Here is a 19777-nt window from a genome sequence, read left to right as displayed (position 1 = left end):
TTTCCCTTTTTACCACTTCATTTTAAATTTCATTCTAAGATTAAATAGCTCATAAGCAGAAAATACACCTCTGGAATAAAATTCCATAGTTTCTATTTTATTTTGAGTCTGGGAAAGTGGTGAACCTTTCACATCAAGTTGCAAGAGAGCAAGGGAAACCAGGCCTTGAGGGTTGAAGCAGCAGAGGAGGATTACTCCTTTTGGGGGTTGTTTTGATTTTGAGATAGTGTTGCATGTGTAGCCCAGGCTGGCTTTAAATTCAGTTCTCCTGCCTCAGCCTCCCAAGTACTGGGGTTACAGGTGTGTGCCACTATGCCTGGTCACAGTGGTAATGTTTTTAATTAGACTTAAAATTACCTAAACCGAGCTCACTGATTTTATAGATTTAAGGGATGAAACACAGGTCACTGGAAGTACAACTGTGGAAATCTGAAAACAGTACTTATTCATAGAAAAGTAGAAAGAAAACACAGTTTATCCTATACAGTTAGGAAGCTGAACAGTTTTTCTTTCGACTGAGGCTTTACTATAGTGGCATATTTTTTTAAAATAGAAATTAGAAATCCCCCCAGTTTTTTATTTTTAAAAGCCACCTATAAATCATCCTTCCTCCCCCACCCTCCATATTAGTCCAAAATAACTAAATTAGGGTATTTCTGCTTTACCAAAATTGTCATTATAACAGACAGTATTAGAAGTACCGATTTAACGATAAGAACGAGAGATGTGTATCTGTTACGGGAAAATATGAGCCAGCTTGGATATGCAACAGAGTAGTAACCTGTGAAATAAACATAAAATGACCTCTTAGACATTGTTTCTTACAATGCAGTGACATAATTCAGTGGTGCTTAATGAAACAGTTAAGATTTATATACATACCTGTAACTTTGTCTCGCTGTGGGTTAACTGTAAAGTCAGGGAGAATTTTTAAAAAATGTTAGGTAAAGGTGATGCTTTTGTGTTATTTTTTTTTTTTAAAGACTATAAAAATCTTTCTAACCATTAACTTGATTTGGCTTTCCTGTAGTGATCTTCAAAGGTTAATTACTCAAGATTTTTTTTTGTACAAACTATTAACTTAGTATTTTTAAGTCTACTTTTATGGTTTTTTTAGCTTTTTTGTGTGTGCTGGGGGGTACACTGTGACATTTACAAAAGTTCTTACAATATATCAAATATATCATAGTTGAAATCACCCCTCCATCATTCTCCTTTATCCCTGCTTTCCCCCATTCCTGAAGTAGTTTCAACAGGTCTCATTTTTCCATTTATATACATATATACATGGTATTTGTACCATATTCAGCCTCCTACACCTTTTTCCCACTTCCTCCCCCCTCCCATTGGTACTAATGCCCCAAACAGGACCTGTTCCACCCTCCTGTTCTCTGATTTTGTAAAAAAAAAAAAAAAAAAAGAAAAGACATTTTTGTTTGCATAAGATAGCTATACAGGGAGTTTCCTTGTGACATTTCTACGTATATATGTATCACACCCCAAATTGGTTCATCTCTGGTTTTCTCCTTTCTACCTTAATCCCTTTCTTATGGAGAACTTACTTAATATATAAAATTTTTATAGAATGGAAACTATGTCACTACAATAAATAGAAAATACAAGTAAAGAAATATTAGAAATCAGCAATTCAAGAAACTTGTTATAGTATTTTCCAGAAAAATAAGTTCCTTTCTGAGAAAAATGATACTGCTTATGATGAGTCAGTGGTAAAAAGACTGGAAGTTTATTTTTAAATCTGTGGTCTTAGTTCCTATGTTATACTGCCTGGGAGTGGGGAATATACATGCATGGACTAGGAGAGAAATGACTGCCTAGTGAACATTAAAACATGCTGCTGTACTAGTTAAGGATTCAGTATTTACAAATGGGAAAGGGGAAGAGCAGTTTAATAGAATTTTTAAGTTTAGGTCTGAAAGGACCTAAGAAAGCATGTAGGCAACAAAACAAAATTTCATGCACTGAGGCTTTGTTCACTGTCCTGCTTCTGTTCTAAGCACCCACACCCCACCCCAGCCTTGCTGCTCTGAGGAGTTCAGTTTGTCCAGATGTGGACAAAAAGGAATCAGAGGATCTGCACAACTGTAACAGCTGAAGTTTCCCTTCACGTCATAGGAAAATAAGGAATTTCCCTTAAGCATACGTTTATTCTTAGAACAGTAACCCATTATTTGGTTGCCTTCAATGCCCAATTTCCTTGATAATGGTTATTGGGTAAAACATAGTTGTAACTTAACTCTATGAAAAGGCTCAATAGTGTCTATTACATTGTCTTACAATAGGCCATTCTTTTTACTTACCACAGAGATTGTCCAAACACTTGTCGTTTTGGGGGCAGGCACTACATGTGGCTCCTTTCTTATATGGCCAAGTTGGGTAATTTCCTCTGTGAAGCAGAACGCTGTTAGTTTAGATGAGTTTTTGTTTTTCAATTGCAATTTACTATGAATCCTTGACCAGATTCAGAAGAATAAGGTAGAAGTCTAAAGATTCACAGTTGATGAAATATGTGAAGAGAAAGAAACAAGTGGAAGGCTGCTAGTATTTGTAGGGTTCTTTTTATACATAGGCCTATGTCTATGAGTCTGTCTTAATGTACATTAACATTTAATTACAACTCTGGGAGCAAGTTATTTCTGTATAACAGGCAAGGAAGCTAAGGATCTAAGAGATTAGTAAGTTGCCAAAACAATTGAAAAGTCACAATTTACAGTCAGGAGGAAACCTAGAATTGTCTGATGGTGCTCTCTCTGTATCTTCTGATCTATGTAACTACTGCCATCCAAAAAAACCTGCCCATTTTAGAAAAACTCATATTTATTCTCCTCAGTGTACCAATTCATCATAGTTTTTATTAGCATCTGTGTCTCTGGGGTAATCCGAAAGAAAATAGTATGATATGGAGAAATTTCAAAGTACAATTTGTTTTCATGTGAAAGATTTGATATGAATAATAGCTAATAATTCCCAGGCTCTCAACTATATGGTGAACACTGTTTAAACATGCTTGACTGAAATAATCTTCACAACAACCCTGTGAGGATGTTACTATTATTTATCCCCACTATATAGTTAGAGGCTGAGGCACAGAGTATATAAATAATTGAATGGGCTTACTGATTTGACAGTGAGATACTAAGCATCTTATACCTTCAGTAATGATGAAAGACTATATTTATGTCAGTGAATCTGCCATTTTACTGATTTTTGGAACCCTTGCTTTTGGAATACAGGTCTTCATTCATAGTGACATGCCCTCTGTTACGCATTAAAAAAGATCTAGCAAGGGGTCTAATACTTACAGTTAACTTCAAAGTGGTGATGTATATAAACTATATTTTGAGGCATCTGCAACTAGAATGTGATGAAAATATCTATTTCCAAAAATACAGATGTTACTAACACAAAATTATTTCATACTGGAAGGAAATGGTATTTTCAAAAGGTATTAGAGAAAAAAATATAACCTTTTTCTAATTCACGTTCTGCTGAGGGTCTCTGCTCCTCTCAGTAGTACTATACATTTACCTCCAAAGTTAAGTCCCAACTTAAATGCGTAACTTTAACTTCTCATTTCCAACCCAGTATATATGTTTTAATCTTGTTCAGTTCCAAGTTAATTTAGGTTGCTTCAGGAATTAAATATATTCTTCTGCTTATTCTTATCTCATGGAGCATAGTCAAGGCGGTAGAGATTCTGATAGCAATTACAAAAAACATCCAAGGCAGACATTACTCATTGGGATGTCTTTTATTGTTGAAGTATAATACTAAGTGGTTTAAGTTCTAGGATGATTTTTAATAAAATCATTAATACTTATTCTTTAATTGTGCATTCCAAATTAAAGGTAAAATTTGCTAGTTAAAAACAAGGCAGTTATGAGTTCTAGGGAAATGGCAGATTATCTTTGGACAAATGTTCTGTGAGGGCCTGGATTTGTCCAGGTGAGAGTGATTAAGACCAAGGTACCTAATGTATTCTGCCTAGTGAAGAAGCAGGACGTTTTAATATTTATCCTTTAGCCTGAGAAAAATAAGTGCATGTATTTATGTAGTGTTTATAAAGAGTACACACACATAGAGAAAAATGCACCAAAATGGTAATGGAGTAATCTGGGCAGAACAATTAAGGGTCATAATTAATTTTCTAATTTACACTATTAATTTAGATATTCTATAACAAAGATGAACACTTTTAGAGTATAGCTTACTTTTATGAAAGAAAGTTAACTCGGGCACTTACGCTGGTCCATAGTCGCATATAAAATGTGCTGCATTTGTGAAAGTAACGCCAGAAACAATAGGGCAAAATTGCACTGCACAGCCAACCTTATAACTATCTGCCCAAACAACCTGAAAATACATAAGGATTTTTTAGTGCAGAGAAAAATGATAAAATGAACATTCGGATATAATTTATACCATTCATACCATAAACATGGTGAGATACGTATATTCTAGTTGTACAATACTATCAAGGAAGTTATAGGTGCTCAAAAGTTAGCTGGAAAGAAGTCTTGTAATTACTGTCATTGGTGCATGTGTGAAATACACTTAAAAAATAAGATTATCTTTGACAGTTACTAGAATTAAGATAAAACAGAGTAACGACACTGACTGATGGGGAGAATATGGACTGATTTAGCAAGATTGAAAACAGGATGTTTTTAAGCAAACATGAGTGATGATGATGCAGTGTTCACAATGAACACTGAGGAGACCTAAACAATGAAGAATGAGAATTTCATGCAGCCTTCTTGGTGACAAAGGCACTGAGGTGGAATTTGCTTGGCACTTTAGAGTGACAGAAGGCAAGTGGATCCAAGGACCTATTTAATGAAGGGAAGTCATGGGTACCGAGCTCAAAGGCAGAGGTCTAGGTTGTGGAGATTTTTTTTTCTTTCTCACTTTTATTATCATACATTAGTTGTACTGGGAAGATGCATTGTGACATTTCTGAAATAGCCTTACATTGAACATTAGTTAGGTTTGCCCTCATCATCTCTCCCTTCCCTGCCCCACCTAAAACGATTGCAAAAGATTCATTGTCCTATATCATATATGTACACAAAGCACATTAATCATACTCACCTTTTCCACTCCTCAAGTACCCCCCACACAAACAGGACTTACTTTACAGATCTTCATTTTAAATTTAAAAGTCAGTATTCTAAGGCGTTTCTCAATGTATCTCAGCTGTGAAGATACTGTACTTTGGTCAGTTCTGCCCCCTCTGTAACGCTCCCTTTTTTTGCTCCTACCCATTTTTTAACAGCTTTTATTTATTTATTTTTTCGTTTATTCATATGTGCATACAATGTTTGGATAATTTCTCCCCCCTAATCCCCTGTCCCCTCCCTTACCCCTCCATCCCTCTCCCCCCCACCCCCTTGCTTCAGGCAAAAACTGTTCTGCCCTAATCTCTAATTTTCAACAGCTTTTATTACGTATCATATTGTTGACTATCATTCTCTCTTCCTGTCCCTGGGTTGTGGAGATTCTTATAGGTGAGTGAGTGATGCGCTCTTTTTCATATTTTAGCAAAATCCCTTTGAACTGAGACAGCAAGATAAGAAAGAGGGAGGTCATTTTTCAGTGGTATAAAAGAAAACATGTGACTCATTCTCAAGGGATGGAGTTCCTGAGAACTGATCAGGTTCACAGCTCATCTTAGAAGTGTAGCTGAAAAGACTTGTTTTTGTTTTGAGCTTGGTAAGCATTCTGGTTTGGGGACTGAGCAGCATTTATTGTGATGGAGACAACTAGGGAAGAAGCCAAGGTGGGTAAGAGTATGAGCACACGATCCTGTTCAAAACATTTTAATTTAAGGTGCCTATAACACTGGCATGGCTGCTAGACTTAACCATCTGCAGATGAGAGGACAGGGTACAGTTAGAGATATAAATCAGGAAGACATTGGGCAAGGTAGGATCACATATGCAAAAATAATGGAGGAAAAAAAAGTGAGATTAAGAAAGCCAGCACAAAAACAGCAAAGCAGATGCAAAAGTGGTCAGTAATGTGGAGGGAAACCAGAAACAGCCAGTTCTGTGGGAAAGCAGCCTGTGCTGACACACTGAATCCAGTGCTTAAAAGAATGCTAAACTTGGTTGGAACCAATATTGCTGCACATTTAGCACTCAGTGATACTTTCCCCTTGCTTTTTTCAATGGAGAAGTCCTTATTTTCATTTTGTACTGGTCCCCACAAATTAGGTGACACATCTGGATCAAGAGTGTTTGGTATCATTTGCAGCATGGCTCAAGTGGTAGAGCACTTACTTAGCAAGTGTGAGGCTCTGAGTTCAAACCCCAGTATCACACACACACAAAAGTGTTTGGTGTCGTAGAAGACTAAAGTATTTAAGGATTGATACCAAATTCCACTTTATTTTTTTACTGTAAATTTTGAGCCATTTTTTAACAAGAATTGTACTGAATACGTGGGACACAAGGTGAATGAATTAGAACCAACAGATACCTTCACAAAAAAGTAGAGAAAAGTGGTCATGAAATGATTACATAAGAGTTATGACCAACATAAAAAGTTTTAAGGACAGATATGGAATAGCACCCTTCCCTGAGGAAGGGAGATTGAACTGGGGCTGATCTGAGAGTCACAAGACATCTTCAGCATGGGCCAGTACCTTGTGTGAACCCAAGATGGTGAAGATCTGAAACAATAGCCAGTGTGACTGCAGAAAAAGATCAAGTTTACTTTAAAAATAAAACTTGCTCCCTAGGAAGAGAGGATAGCATACGGGAAGAGGGGAGCAGAAGATGGATTCTGAACTTTTTCAAGGTTTTCAGGTGGGACAGGAGGTGTGGGAGTAGTTAAGAGGTGGTGGGGAGAGTACCAGCCAAGGCAGCTGCTCTTTGTAGACTGCCTTCCCCTTGGTTTGCAACTGGGGAGGATCTAGAAAGGCAGTTCTGGGACCCCAAAAGAAGAGGAGCAGTGCTCTCCTTTGGCAAGGGATGGTCCTTCCTTCCTGTTCTGTAATCTAAGTGAGAACATTTCTCTATATCTGAAGACCAAGAACCTTCTGCAGGCCCATCTCGACCTACTGAATGGGTGTTACTGGAATTATTCTCAAAGTTTATATTGAAAAGTTCTGTATGCTAAGAGTTCAATGTTGTCTCTATTCCTGGCCATCACTTTAACTCATTTTGCATTGTCTACCCTTTGGTTTTTGAGCCCAAGTATCATTAATCTTTGGGTCTCTTGCATGGAGCCTTTAATGCTTTCTTTCAAAAATGTGCAAATGTTAGTTAGCATTCACTTTTAGTTAGTGTACTAGTCAGCTTTCAATCACTATTACAAAATACCTGAGATAACAATTTCTAAGGAGGAAAGGCTTATTTGAGCTCATGGTTTCAGAATTTCAGTCTATGGTCAGTTAACTTCATTGCCTATGGGCCTGTGGTAAAGCAGAGCATTGTGGCTAGAGCACAGGGCAAGAGGTAACTGTGCCTCATGGCAGTTGGGAAGCAAGAATGGGAGGTGGAGAGGCTGCAGTCCCAATAGCCTCTTCAAGGGCACACCCCTGATGACCTAACTTCTTTTGACTATTCCCCACCTACCTAAGGTTTTACCACCTCTCAAAGGCACCATGGGCTGGGAAACATGCCTTCAACACAACTGGTTTTTGGGAGATATTTAAGATCTGAACTATTACAGTTGTTTTAAGTTGGGTTTATTAGGGCATAATTAATACAACAGTAAATTTTTTTCTTTTGTTTTTGAGACAGGTTCTTGTTTTATCACCCAGGCTGGTCTTGAACTCACAATCTTCCTGCCTTAACCTCCTGAGTGCTGGGACTACAGGTTTGTAACACTATATCTGGAAAATTTATTTCTTTCAGTCTACATTCTGGGAATTCTGACAAAATTATACAGTTGTATAGCCATGATAATCACAATCACTAATCTGTTTTTTATCCCCGTAGTTTTGACATTCCCAGAATGTCATACAAATAGAGTGAGTTTAAAAGTAGTTTTTTGAATCTAGCTTCACTTGGCATATGTGCCTGTGGTCCATTAATATTGCTGTATGTATTGGTGGTCACTCCCTTTTTCTCCTGAGTAATATTTATTGCATGGATATACTAGTTTATTTATCCACTCAGGTTGGTTTAGAAGCTTCATGGGCATGTAAATTCTGGATGAAATTTATGGCCCTGAAGCTACAAGGCCTGACTTCATATTTCTGCTCCTCCACTTATTATGAGACCTTGACTTATCTTCCTTGTCTGTGAAGGAAGGATAGTAATAGTACCCCATAGGCTTATTTTGAACTTTTAAATGAGTTAATAATAAAGTTCTTAACACAGGTTCTAGGGGCTGGTGGAATGGCTCAAGTGGTAGAGTGCCTGCCTAGTAAGTGCAAGGCCATGAGTTCAAACCCCAGTACCATAAAATAAATAAATAAATAAATAAAACAGGTTCTGGAACATAGTAAACACTCAACAATTGCTCATATTTTATTCTCTTACTAATTTTTTCCCTTTTAAAACTGATAGAAATATCAGAGAGATTTATGTTGTCTCTCAATTTCTTCTTATGCAGTAAATAAACATCATAATTACAAAACAAAAAGAGCTACTCATTATTGACAATGACAGTGTTCAGCACTTCACATACAGTATCATGTTTGATCGCCATAACAACTTTGTAAAATAGTTGTTAGCTAATGCCTCTATTTTTATAGGTGAGAGATTGGAACCTAATTCCACCTGTCCAGGAAGTACTGTGAGAACAGTCCATGCACTAAGCAAGATGCCTTGGTGGTGTTTTCCATTTTAGCAAGTGCCCCAGAACCAAGGACTCTATACCTTTCTAACAAGCATTGCCTCTGGGGAACCCATAGGGAAGCCATGGCTCTCCTTTCTAACAACCTCTTCCCACCATCTTCCCCTTTTAGTTCCCAAGAAGAATCCAACTAACTCATTATCAGAAGTATGATAACAATGCAGCATGTCTGAAATCTGCCAGAGAATTATGAAACATACCACATAGCCTTTGGTTATGTGAAAGAACAACAAAAAGTTCAGGAGGGTGGAAGTGAGGTAGGGGCTAGAGATAAAAACAAAAATAGGATGAATAGTACCATCTAGTGGGAAGTCCCAGCCCTACTCTGCTTATAGTTTAGTTAAAGTATTCCCAAGTTTTTCAAAGCTGAACTGTCAGAAACAAAATATATAACTTAATTAATTTTTTATATTATCATACAAACCTTCCTAATTGCTAGTCTGTCTCCAGTGAAGACAAAAAGAAAGTGATTAACTAATGTATTAAGAAACATTACACCTTTTCTAAGGAAATAATTCATCTGAATTTATTCTCTTTACTTTGTACAACCAGCCATCATTGCCCCAAATCTACAAATAACTTGATTTTCAACAGAAGATGAGGATAAGTGGGAGGTTATAATATCCACTTGAGGTAACTTCCCAGCATGAATTAAAATGAGAAATTATCTTCAATCTTGAATCCCTTACGGAGATGTTTTATAAGGATGAAATCAGGGAGTCTTTAACCAAGATGTTTCATTCTTCTTCCAATGATTGTTGGAAAGGATCTAATCTTTGTCTGTTGCCTACAAAATACAACTCTTAGTTTAGATTCCTACAAAACAGAAGCTAAGACAGCAACTTATGTGCTAACACTTTATTAGGGAACAATCTCAGAGAAGTGAGAGTTAAGAAGTGAGACAGGAAAGGAAAGATTCAATTGGGAATGGTGTCTGGCTCTCAGCAGCTGGCCTTATTTTGGGGGAAGACATATGTATAAATGGATTATTACAGTGCATGGCTAGTACAATTCAGACAAACTGACACAGTGCCATATGAGCAGAGGACTGCACAACTATCCAGCCAAGGAGAAAGTGCAAGCCTTCACACAGCAAGAGAAATATGAGTTGGTTTTGAAAATAGAGTGAGAGTTTGTCTAATGAAAAGGAAAAGAGATGTCAGGCAAAATTAACAAGGTGTAGAGGTGCACAATGTATATGGATGACCCAGATACTTTATATTTAAAATTATTTTTATTAGCCTATATTAATTATACAAAGTGAGGGGTTTCATTGTGATATTTCCATATATGCATTTAATGTATTTTGATCATATTCACCCCCTCTATTACTCTTTCTTATCCCCTGTTCCCAAACCCCCATTTTTAAACTTTCTTGCAAATTTTTAAATAATAGGTTTCATTATGACCTCTTTATACATGGACATAATGCACTTCCATATTCTCCCTTCCTTGCCCTCTTTTCTCCTCTTACTTCCTGCTGGCCTCCACCTGCCCCCCAGTATAGTCTGTCTTTTATGTTCATGTCTTTTTTTGTGAGAACCAGATTCTCCATATGAAAGAAAACGTGGTGATTTTTCTTTCTGAGTCTGGCTTATTTCACTGAGCATAATGATCTTCAGTTAGTGTCATTTTCCTGCAAATGATATAATTTCACTGTACTTTGTGGCTTAATAAGAGTTAATTGCATATAAACACCACATTTTAAAAATCCATTCATCTGTTGATGAGCACCTAGGCTTTTTCTAAAACTTGGCTATTATGAAGAGTGCAGCCACTATGGACGTAAGTATGAAGGTTCCTCAAAAAGTAAAAAATAGAACTATCATATATTCCTGCTATACCACTCCTGGGCACACACCTCAAGTCAGCACACAACAGAGATACTTGCACACCCATTTCCATGGTATTCTATTCTTTATTTTATGAGGAACTGCATACTTATTTCCATAGTGGCTACACTAATTTACATCCCTATAACAGCATATGAGGGTTTCTTTTCCCCCACATTCTCTTCTTCTTGTTGGTTTTCTTGACGACTGAGGAGAGAAATGTTTTGGTTCGTATTTCCACTATGTATAAGAATGTTGAACAGGTCTTCGTGTGTTTATTGGCCTTTTGTACTTCTTTTGAAAACTATTCAATTCACTAGCCCATTTATTAATTGGATTATTTGTCATTTTGATTATTTTTTAAACCTCTTTATATATCTTGGATAGTAATTCCTTATAAAATGAATAGCTGGTAAAGATACGCTCTCATGACATGTTTCTACTCTGTTTCCTATGATGTGCAGAACCTTTTTTTTTATCCAATGGAATCCTATTTGTCAATTCTTGGTCTTATTTCCTGAGCTACTGGAGTCCTATTCAGAAAGTCCTTGCCTATATCTATATCGTGAAGTGTTTTCCTATTTTTTCCACTAGTAAATTTCAAAGTTCCAGATCTTTCATTTAAGGTGTTTAATACATTTTGAATTAATTTTTGTAGGGTTCTTGCACTTAAGGTGTTTAATACATTTTGAATTAATTTTTATGTAGCGTTAGAGACAGAGATCTATTTTCAGTCTTCTACATGTGGATTTCCAGTTTTCTCAGCACCATTTGTTGAAGAGATTGTCTTTTCTCCAAAGTATGTTTTTTTGCATTTGTCAAAATCAGGTATCTGTAGCTACGTGGGCTTATTTTCTGCTTTCTTCTAAAGCAGAAGGTGGCATCCACAACGATGCAGAGAACACCCTCTAGAACTTTTAGTCCAGCTTGTGGTGCAGGATTCAGGGCCCCATTCTATCCCATTGCTCTGTGTGTCTGCTTTTGTGCGAATACTTTGTACTTTTGTGGCTCTGCAGTATAACTGAAGTCAGCATTGTTCTTTTTGCTCTTCAACTGCTCAGGGTCTTTTGTGCTTCCATATGAATTTTAGGATTGTCTTTCTTATTTCTGTGAAGAAAATCATTGGTATTTTGATGGCTGGTATTGGTTTATGGATTGCTTTCAGCAGGATAGCCATTTTCACAATATCAATTCTGCTGATGCATGAACATGGGAGATTTTTTCATCTACTAGTATCTCTATAATTTAACTCATTGGTGTTTTATAGTTCTCATTGTAGAGGTCATTCACTTTCTTAGCTAAGTTTATTCCTAGGGATTTTTTTTTTTTTTTTTTTGGCTATTGTGAGTGGAGTTTTTTTCCTGATTTCTTTTTCAGCATGTCCATTGTTTGTATTTGGAAAAGCTACTGATTTTTTGCATGTTGATTTTGTGTCTTGCTACTTTGCTGAAAGTGTTTATTGGATATAAGGGTTTTCTGGTGGTCTTTAGGGTCTTTTAAGTATAGGATCATATCATCAGCAAATAGGAAAAAATTTGACTTATTCTCTCCCCCTACCCTTTTTTGCTTTCTTACTCTGGCTAGGAATTCAAGTAGGAGTAAGAGTGGAGAGTGGACACCTTTGTCTCATTCCTAATTTTAGAGGAAATGCTTTCACTTTTTCCCCATTTAGTACAATGCTGTCTATAGGTTTGTCATATATAACTGTTTTTAAGTTGAGGTATGTCCCTTCTATTCCTAGCTTTATCAGGGCTTTTATCATGAAGGAATGCTGAGTTTTGTCAAAGACATTTTCTGTGTATATTGAGATGATCGTGTGATTTTTGTCTATGCATGTATTATGTTTATTGATTTGTGTATGTTGAACCATCCTTACATCTCTGTCCCAGAATGAAACCAACTTGATCATGGTGGATGATGTTTTTAATGTATTGTTGAATTTGGTTGCAAGTATGTTGTTAAAATTTTTTGCATCTGTGTTCATTGAGGAAATACTTGAAATGAATGGCAAGTAGCTCAACATGCTAAATATAGAGTTCAGAAGACATTTCAATTTATGATAGACTCCTTACTCATGTTCATATACACAAGTTAAGACAGTTCATATCCATCATTCTGGGGAGTCAAAACAAGAGGAGGAAGCTCAAGTTTATGTCATAGGGACCTGAGATTTCAGAGATGGCCCTCCCAAAGTAAATGGGATTATTTGTAACTTCTCTCCTCTCACCTAGGAAAAAAAGAGGACTAATATTTTGGATATGAGAAAACTAATTTTCTTAATATCCAGTGTTTTACATATATAGATATCAGAGGTCAAGGATTAATACTAGCCTCTACTCCTTAAAGAAAACACTACATTATACTTCTACCTCAGAAGAGAGACCTAAACATGGGGAGAATGTCCAGGGATTCTCTGGGTCTGAGGAGTGAAACTACAATGACCACTTTTTAAGTGAGTATGGGTTTTAGCTCTTTACATCAAAAACCTCATTTAATTCTCACCACAGTCTTATAGGGAGGTATTATTGTTATCCACAGATCAAAAAATGGGATCAGAGAGGTTAAGAAATAATTTCCCCACTATCATTTAGCTTGTAAGATTAATAGTTCAGGTTCAAATACCAGACATGTTGCAGGCTTTAAATAATATAATGTATGTAAATTATCTAATGAAGTACTAGAATTTGATACTATCCAGATTGATGGGCTTCACATGTTACTTTTGCCCACATAACCTCTTCAAGCACTACTTCTGGTACTAGAGACTATTTCATTTATTATTTTAAAGAAGACTGTTAACTTCTACTCATTCCTATCTATATTCCTAAGTACTAGATTACTATATATTTTCTTAACATCAGATTTGAGTTTTCTCTTCACCCTTGAAAAGATAATTCTAATAAAATATAGGGTAGTACTTACCTGAGTGTAATGGCCACAGACTTTTGTACATTTCTGAGTGTTGAAGTCATAGTACTGGATTTCATTGTACCAGGATGAGATGGCTGAAGACACTGAAAAGAGGGATAAAGACCCGGTCCAGATATTTTCTCCCAGTGAAGTGAAGTTTGGGTGCAACCGTGAATCCAGCTGTGTGTTGTGTTTAAATTGACACTGTTTTGCCCATGCTTTTGCAATCTGAGCTAGTACTGGGTCCCAAGTCTGCAGAAATAATTATTAAACAAAACAGGAGTCAAGAATGGCATCTGTTACTCAACAGTATAACTGGGGTAATCGCGGGAGAATTTAAATGGCAACTGAGGTGCGATGACAAGAATGATGATGGAACAACTATGTATAGATGCTCTCTAAATGCAGTCTCCAAGCACTAACTAGGGTTAGTAGGAAATATGGTATTTTAGTTTTGTGGAATTTAGAATCTAGGTGAGGAAGACAGTCTAATATTTCACTAAGGGCAATTGTGTGTAAGATAGAGTATACTGTTTTTCACAATTTATATAATTTGTTAGTCCTAAAAAGTTCAGACAGGTTAAACACTTGCTCAAAATCAGTACTCTGTGGGCAGAAAAAAAGAGATCTACTGAGAAAGTGAGTTTTTGGGACTTTGAAACAATAATAATAATAATCAAAGAAATAACAAGGAAATTACATGATGAAATCCACTTGGAATTAGATATAGTTCTATACAACAGATTGATATAACAGCGCACATCACCAAGAAAAGGCTGCCCCTAAGAAGGCCCTCATATAAAAGTCCAAGAGATCTTCATCCCAAAATTAAGATGCAAAAATCTCAACATAAAAATATGAAAAAAAAAAAAAAACAAGGCAACATGACTCTTCCAAAAGTTAACAGTTCCACAGTAATTGATGCCAATGATATGGAAGTGGATGAACTGCTGATTATTTTGGAGATGGGAGTCTCACAAACTATTTGCTGGGCTGACCTCCAACCTTGATCCTCCTAATCTCTGCCTCCCAAGTAGCTAGGATTACAGGCATGAGCCACTGGTGCCCAGCCTAGATCAAATAATCTTACTAGACATTTACAGTATATTCCATTCAGCAGTCACAGAATACACATTCTTTTCATCAGCACATTAAACTTTTTTCAAATAGATCATCTCCTAAGTCATAAAGCAAGTCTAAAAAAATAATGTTTTACATCTTATCAAATCATAATGGAATGACACCAGAAATCAACAGCAAAAAAAACTGAAATTTTACAAGCATATGGTGATTAAGTACTATGCTTTGAACAAGCAGTGGGTCATTGAAAAACAGGAGAGAAATTAAAAAATTCCTAGAATCAAATGAAAATGAAAACACATCATATCAGAATCTATGGAATACAGCAGAACCAGTCCTAAGAGGAAAGTTTATAACTATAAATGCCTATGCATTATAAAAAAAAAAAGAGAGATCTTGGGCTGGGCATAGTGGTACATATCTATAATTCCAGCTACACAGATGGTGGATGGAGATGGGGGGGATCATGGTTCAGGGCTAGCCTGGGCAAAAAAGTTAATGTGACCCTATTTTAAAAACAAGCTTTGTGCCATGTCACATGTCTGTAATTCCTGCTATGTTTTTTTGAAGCTGAAGTAGGAGGGTCTAGGTCCAAGGTTAGCCTTGGGCAAAAATGTGAAATGCAATCTGAAAAATAAACTGAAGCAAAAAAGGCTGGGGGCATGGCTCAAATGATAGAGTGCTTGTTTAAGGCCCTGAGTTCAAACCCCAGTACCACCAAAAAAAAAAAAGAGAGAGAAAGAGAGAGAGAGATCTCAAATAAATAACCTAATGATATACCTCAAGGTCTTAGAAAAATCACAACATACTCAATCCTAAACCAGCAGAAGGGTAGGCATAGTAAGGATCTGAGCAGAAATAAAATGGACTAGAGACTAAAGAACAGTACAAAAGTCAATGAAACAAAGAGTTAGTCCTTTGAAAAGATAAACAACCTAACTGAAAAAGAGACCAAAAAAAAAAAAAAAGAAAGAAAAAGAAAAAGGAGATATTACAATAGACATCACTGAAATCCAGAAATCATAAGGGACTATTTCAAAAAATTATATTCCTCCAATAAACTGGAAAATGTAGAAGAAAGGGATAAATTTCTAGACACAGATAACATCAAAATTCAATGAAAAAGATATAAAAAAACCTAAACAGATGAATAACAAGCAATGAGGTTGAAGCAGTAATAAAAAGTCTCCCAACAGTCAGTCCTCTGGTGGCTCACATCAACAAAGAAAAGCCCATTTTCAAGAGGATTCACTACTGAATTTTATCAGATTTTAAAAGAAGAATACCGGTGCTCCTCAAACTATTCCACAAAATAGAAAGGGAAGGGCTGGGCACAGGTGTCTTAAGCCTGTAATCCTAGTTACCTGGGAGGCAGAGATCTGGAGGATGCAGTTCAAAGTAAGTCTGCACAAATAGTTTGAAAGACCCTGTCTAAAAAATATCCAGCACAAAAAAAGGCTGGCAGAGTGACTCAAGACAGCCTATCTAGCAAGCATGAGGCCCTGAGTTCAAACTGCCATACCGCAAAAAAATTTAAATAAATTAAATATTTTTAAAAAATAAAAGAGGAACCCTTTCAAACTCATTCTATGAAGCCAATATTACCAAACATGATAGATACACAAAAAGAAAGCTAAAGAAATTGTCCTTGATGTATACAGATTCAAAACTCCTAAATAAAATACTTGCAAATTAAATTCAACAACACATTGCAAAGATCATTCACCATGATCAAGTTGGCATCCATTCAGAGATCAATAAACACAGTACAGCACATAAATGGAATCAGGGGTAAAAATCACGTGATCATCATTTGATGATTCTAAAGCCTTTTATTAAAATTCAATATCCCTTCATAATAAAAACCCTGAAGAAATAGGTATAGAAGGATCATGGCACAACATAATAAAGGCTATGCCTAACAAACCCATAGCCAACATCATACTGAATAGGGAGAAACTGAAAGCATTTTCTCTAAAATCAGGTATAGGCCGTGATTTTCTGAATAGGACTCCAATAGCTCAGAAAATAATAGCAGGAGTTGACAAATAGAATTGCATTAAAAAAAAAAGAATTGCATCAAATTAAAAAGCTTCTCACAAGAAAAGACACAATTATCAGAGTAAAGAGACAGTCTACAGAGTGAGAGACAGTGTTTACCAGCTATTCATCTGACAGAATTAATATCCAGATGAAGTAAAACAAAGTATTGCCCAAATTACAAACAATCCAATTGATCAATGGGCACACAAACTGAATAGCTCTCAAAAGAAGCACAATGGCCAGTAATTCCATGAACAAATGTTCGATATTCTTAGCATTCAGAGAAATGCAAATCAAAACTACATTGAGATTTCATCTCACTTCAGTCGCAATGGCTATCATCAAGAAAACAACAAATGTTGGTGAGGATGAGAAATGAGAACTGTCCAAAGATGGTGATGGAAGAAAGTGTTCACAAAGGAAGGAGCTGTCTTCTTCCCGAAGGACTGTGCCTGAAGACATCACCTTTACGCTCTCCCCCAGTCAATTCCCAACAAGTCCTTTGATGCCAAATCTAACCCAATACAGGTGAAGAATCCTGGCTCAAAGCCGAAAGACCACCCAGACAAGGGGGAGGGAAAAGAACGAAAAATAATAGGATCCATAAAAAGGGAGCTCCCTAAGCACTTCAGTGGGTCCACCAGTTTCTGGGTCCTGCTTCTTACTCTCAAGCAACCTTTTTGCTTCATAATAAAGACTTTCTTTGTCCTGCTACTTTCTGGTCTCCTGTCTTAATCCTTTAAGAGACAGAGGGAAAAAGGACCTACCACAGTTGCTAGGCAGCATTGGATGGTGGGTATGGGGTAGGTTAGAGATGACAGGAACCCTTATTTTCTTCTTGTGGGAATTTAAATTAGTCCAGCCACTATGGAAATCAGTATGGAGGTACTCTAAAAAACTAAAAATACAGCTATCATATGATCTTGCTATGCCACTCCTGGGTATATAAAAGTAATCAAAATCAATAAACTTGAGAGCTATTTGCATTCCTATGTTTATTGCAACATTATTCACATAGTTAACATATGGAATTAGTTTAGGTGTCCATGAACAGATGCAGGGATAAAAAAAATACTGTGGCTAATGTACACAATATAGTATTATTCATCCATTACAAATGCAATTGTCATTTGCAGGAAAATGGATGGAACTAGAGATTCTGATGTTAAGCGAAATAAGCTTGAGTCAGAAAGGTAAGTATTGCGTGCTTTTTAAAAAATATGTAGAATCTGGAGAAAAAATTTAAAAGATGACACAAAAGTAGATAAGTGACTATTAGTGAATAGGAAGAGGATTGGGGGAGGTATAAGTGCGAGGAAGAGGGTCACAGGGGTGAGTAAGATCAAAGTAAATTGCATACATGTATGAAACTGTCATAATAAAGCCCATTATTTTCTACAATTAATATGTGCCAATAAAAACTTTAAAAACACAAAAAAGAAACCTCACAAATACTAACAAGAAAGAAAATGACCAGTGAAAAGGAAGTATCCAAAAAGAGAACTAAAGCACACTTGTGGAACTTACTTATGACCAGAATTAAAGGCTAAACTGGATGAGTTTTGCATACAGATTGTGAATTCACTGACCATATTAATAACAAGCAAAAAATCACTTGGAATTACCAAGAATTCACCCCCGCAGTTAATACAGGTGAGAGGTAGCAGTTAGACACAAGTGGTGGCCACAAGAAGAAGACAGGAAGAAATCATTTTAATTCAACTTCCCAGCTCTACTAATCTCTATTGAAGATCAGGTAGCCAGAGCCCAGGGGCTATCACAGAATGCTTTGAAGTTAGCCACTACCCTAAAGCTTAATTCACTCTTTACCCAACATAATCCACACCTTAAACATCGACTATGTTTGGGCAGGGAGGTGTTTACAAATGAATTTAACAAAACAAAAACCCAAACCTAAGAGCTAGGTAGAACAAAGGTTAAGAATTTCAAATAGAAATTCTCTATCCATTATAGCAGGAACTAGTAGATTGCTCAATGTCTCTCTTTAACAAGACAATAACCCAAACTCAGGAAATCACCTCAGGGGCCAAAAGGACCCAAAGCTAAGAGTTTCTCAATAAATATTCCAACAAAAAACCCAACTCCCTTGTTCTCACTCTAGATGCATCCCACTTTCAACCCGTGGAAAGTGTCCTTTCCTAATAAACGTCACTATTACTGAATCTTAACGTCTTGCTTGAAATCTTCTCCCGCTAGACAGAAGAACTGAGGTAATTTTCAAGGCCATTTTTTCTGGTAACACAGGTCAGCTGTTTTTGACTGACATGCCACATACATTGACAGTTTTCTTACCATGTGTAGCATATTTCTGGCTGCTGGATTCACTTCTGACCGTTTCTTGTTATGAACTTGAACACATTCTTTGATGAAATCTTCATTCTTGATATCTGGCAAAGTATTTGCTGTATATAAATAACTAGAGACAAAAGAAACCATCCAGGACATTGTAGCAAATATGACCCACATGCTCACTCTATCTGGGGAGCTGGATTACACAGCCACCGATTTGCCACTCTCAGAGTTCTCAGACTTCTGTGCTGGCAAATGAAGCCAGGGCCTTCCACATGCTAGGCAAGTGCTCTACCACTGAGCGACATTTCCAGCCCTCTCTGTGTTTTCAGCTGCTGCTTTCCACAGCAAAGCTGACTTCAGCTTTGAGAAGTTGGAAAGCAGAACATGAGGTCATCACAAGTTTTAAGAAATGGGTTTCTCCATATATGGTCTGCGGCTCATTCTGCAGTCTTAACCCTGTCTGTTCAGTTTCTCGGTGACACAGCACCTATTACCACATAAGACTTTCGTCAGGCTTTTTTTTTAAGGTGGGAGCTATTTCCAAAAGAAATTCTGGAGCCTCCAAAAATAATAGTCTCCACTTTTAAAATCGAGGTTATGATAACTAAATAAGTACATTTTTCTGCCTTATATAAAAGACTTGTAAAATGTTTTTTAAACCTTTTTTTAAAAAGACATACTAGCAAATAGTGCTGGGAAAGCAGTAGTCCATCTGAATGGGGAACTGCCAGAACCACCCTAAAGATGGCGATAGGAGGAAGTGCCCACAAGAG

The 19777-nt window shown here is 36.6% G+C and overlaps 1 protein-coding gene across 1 annotated transcript; it reads right to left on the bottom strand.

Annotated features, from left to right (window-relative positions):
- Positions 1-76: 76 nt before the first annotated feature.
- Positions 77-19444, bottom strand: Glipr1 (GLI pathogenesis related 1). The gene is made up of 6 exons (XM_020180276.2): positions 19005-19444; positions 13581-13820; positions 4262-4371; positions 2319-2404; positions 883-909; positions 77-781 (listed from the first exon to the last, which is right to left on the bottom strand). The coding sequence occupies exons 1-6, from the start codon at positions 19176-19178 to the stop codon at positions 627-629; spliced, it is 792 nt and encodes a 263-aa protein (XP_020035865.1). The 5' UTR covers positions 19179-19444; the 3' UTR covers positions 77-626.
- Between the last annotated feature and the right edge of the window lie 333 nt (positions 19445-19777).

Source organism: Castor canadensis, chromosome 8 (genome assembly GCF_047511655.1).
Source record: "Castor canadensis chromosome 8, mCasCan1.hap1v2, whole genome shotgun sequence".
Classification (NCBI taxonomy): Eukaryota; Metazoa; Chordata; class Mammalia; order Rodentia; family Castoridae; genus Castor; species Castor canadensis.
This window is presented reverse-complemented; position numbering and strand designations above follow the sequence as displayed.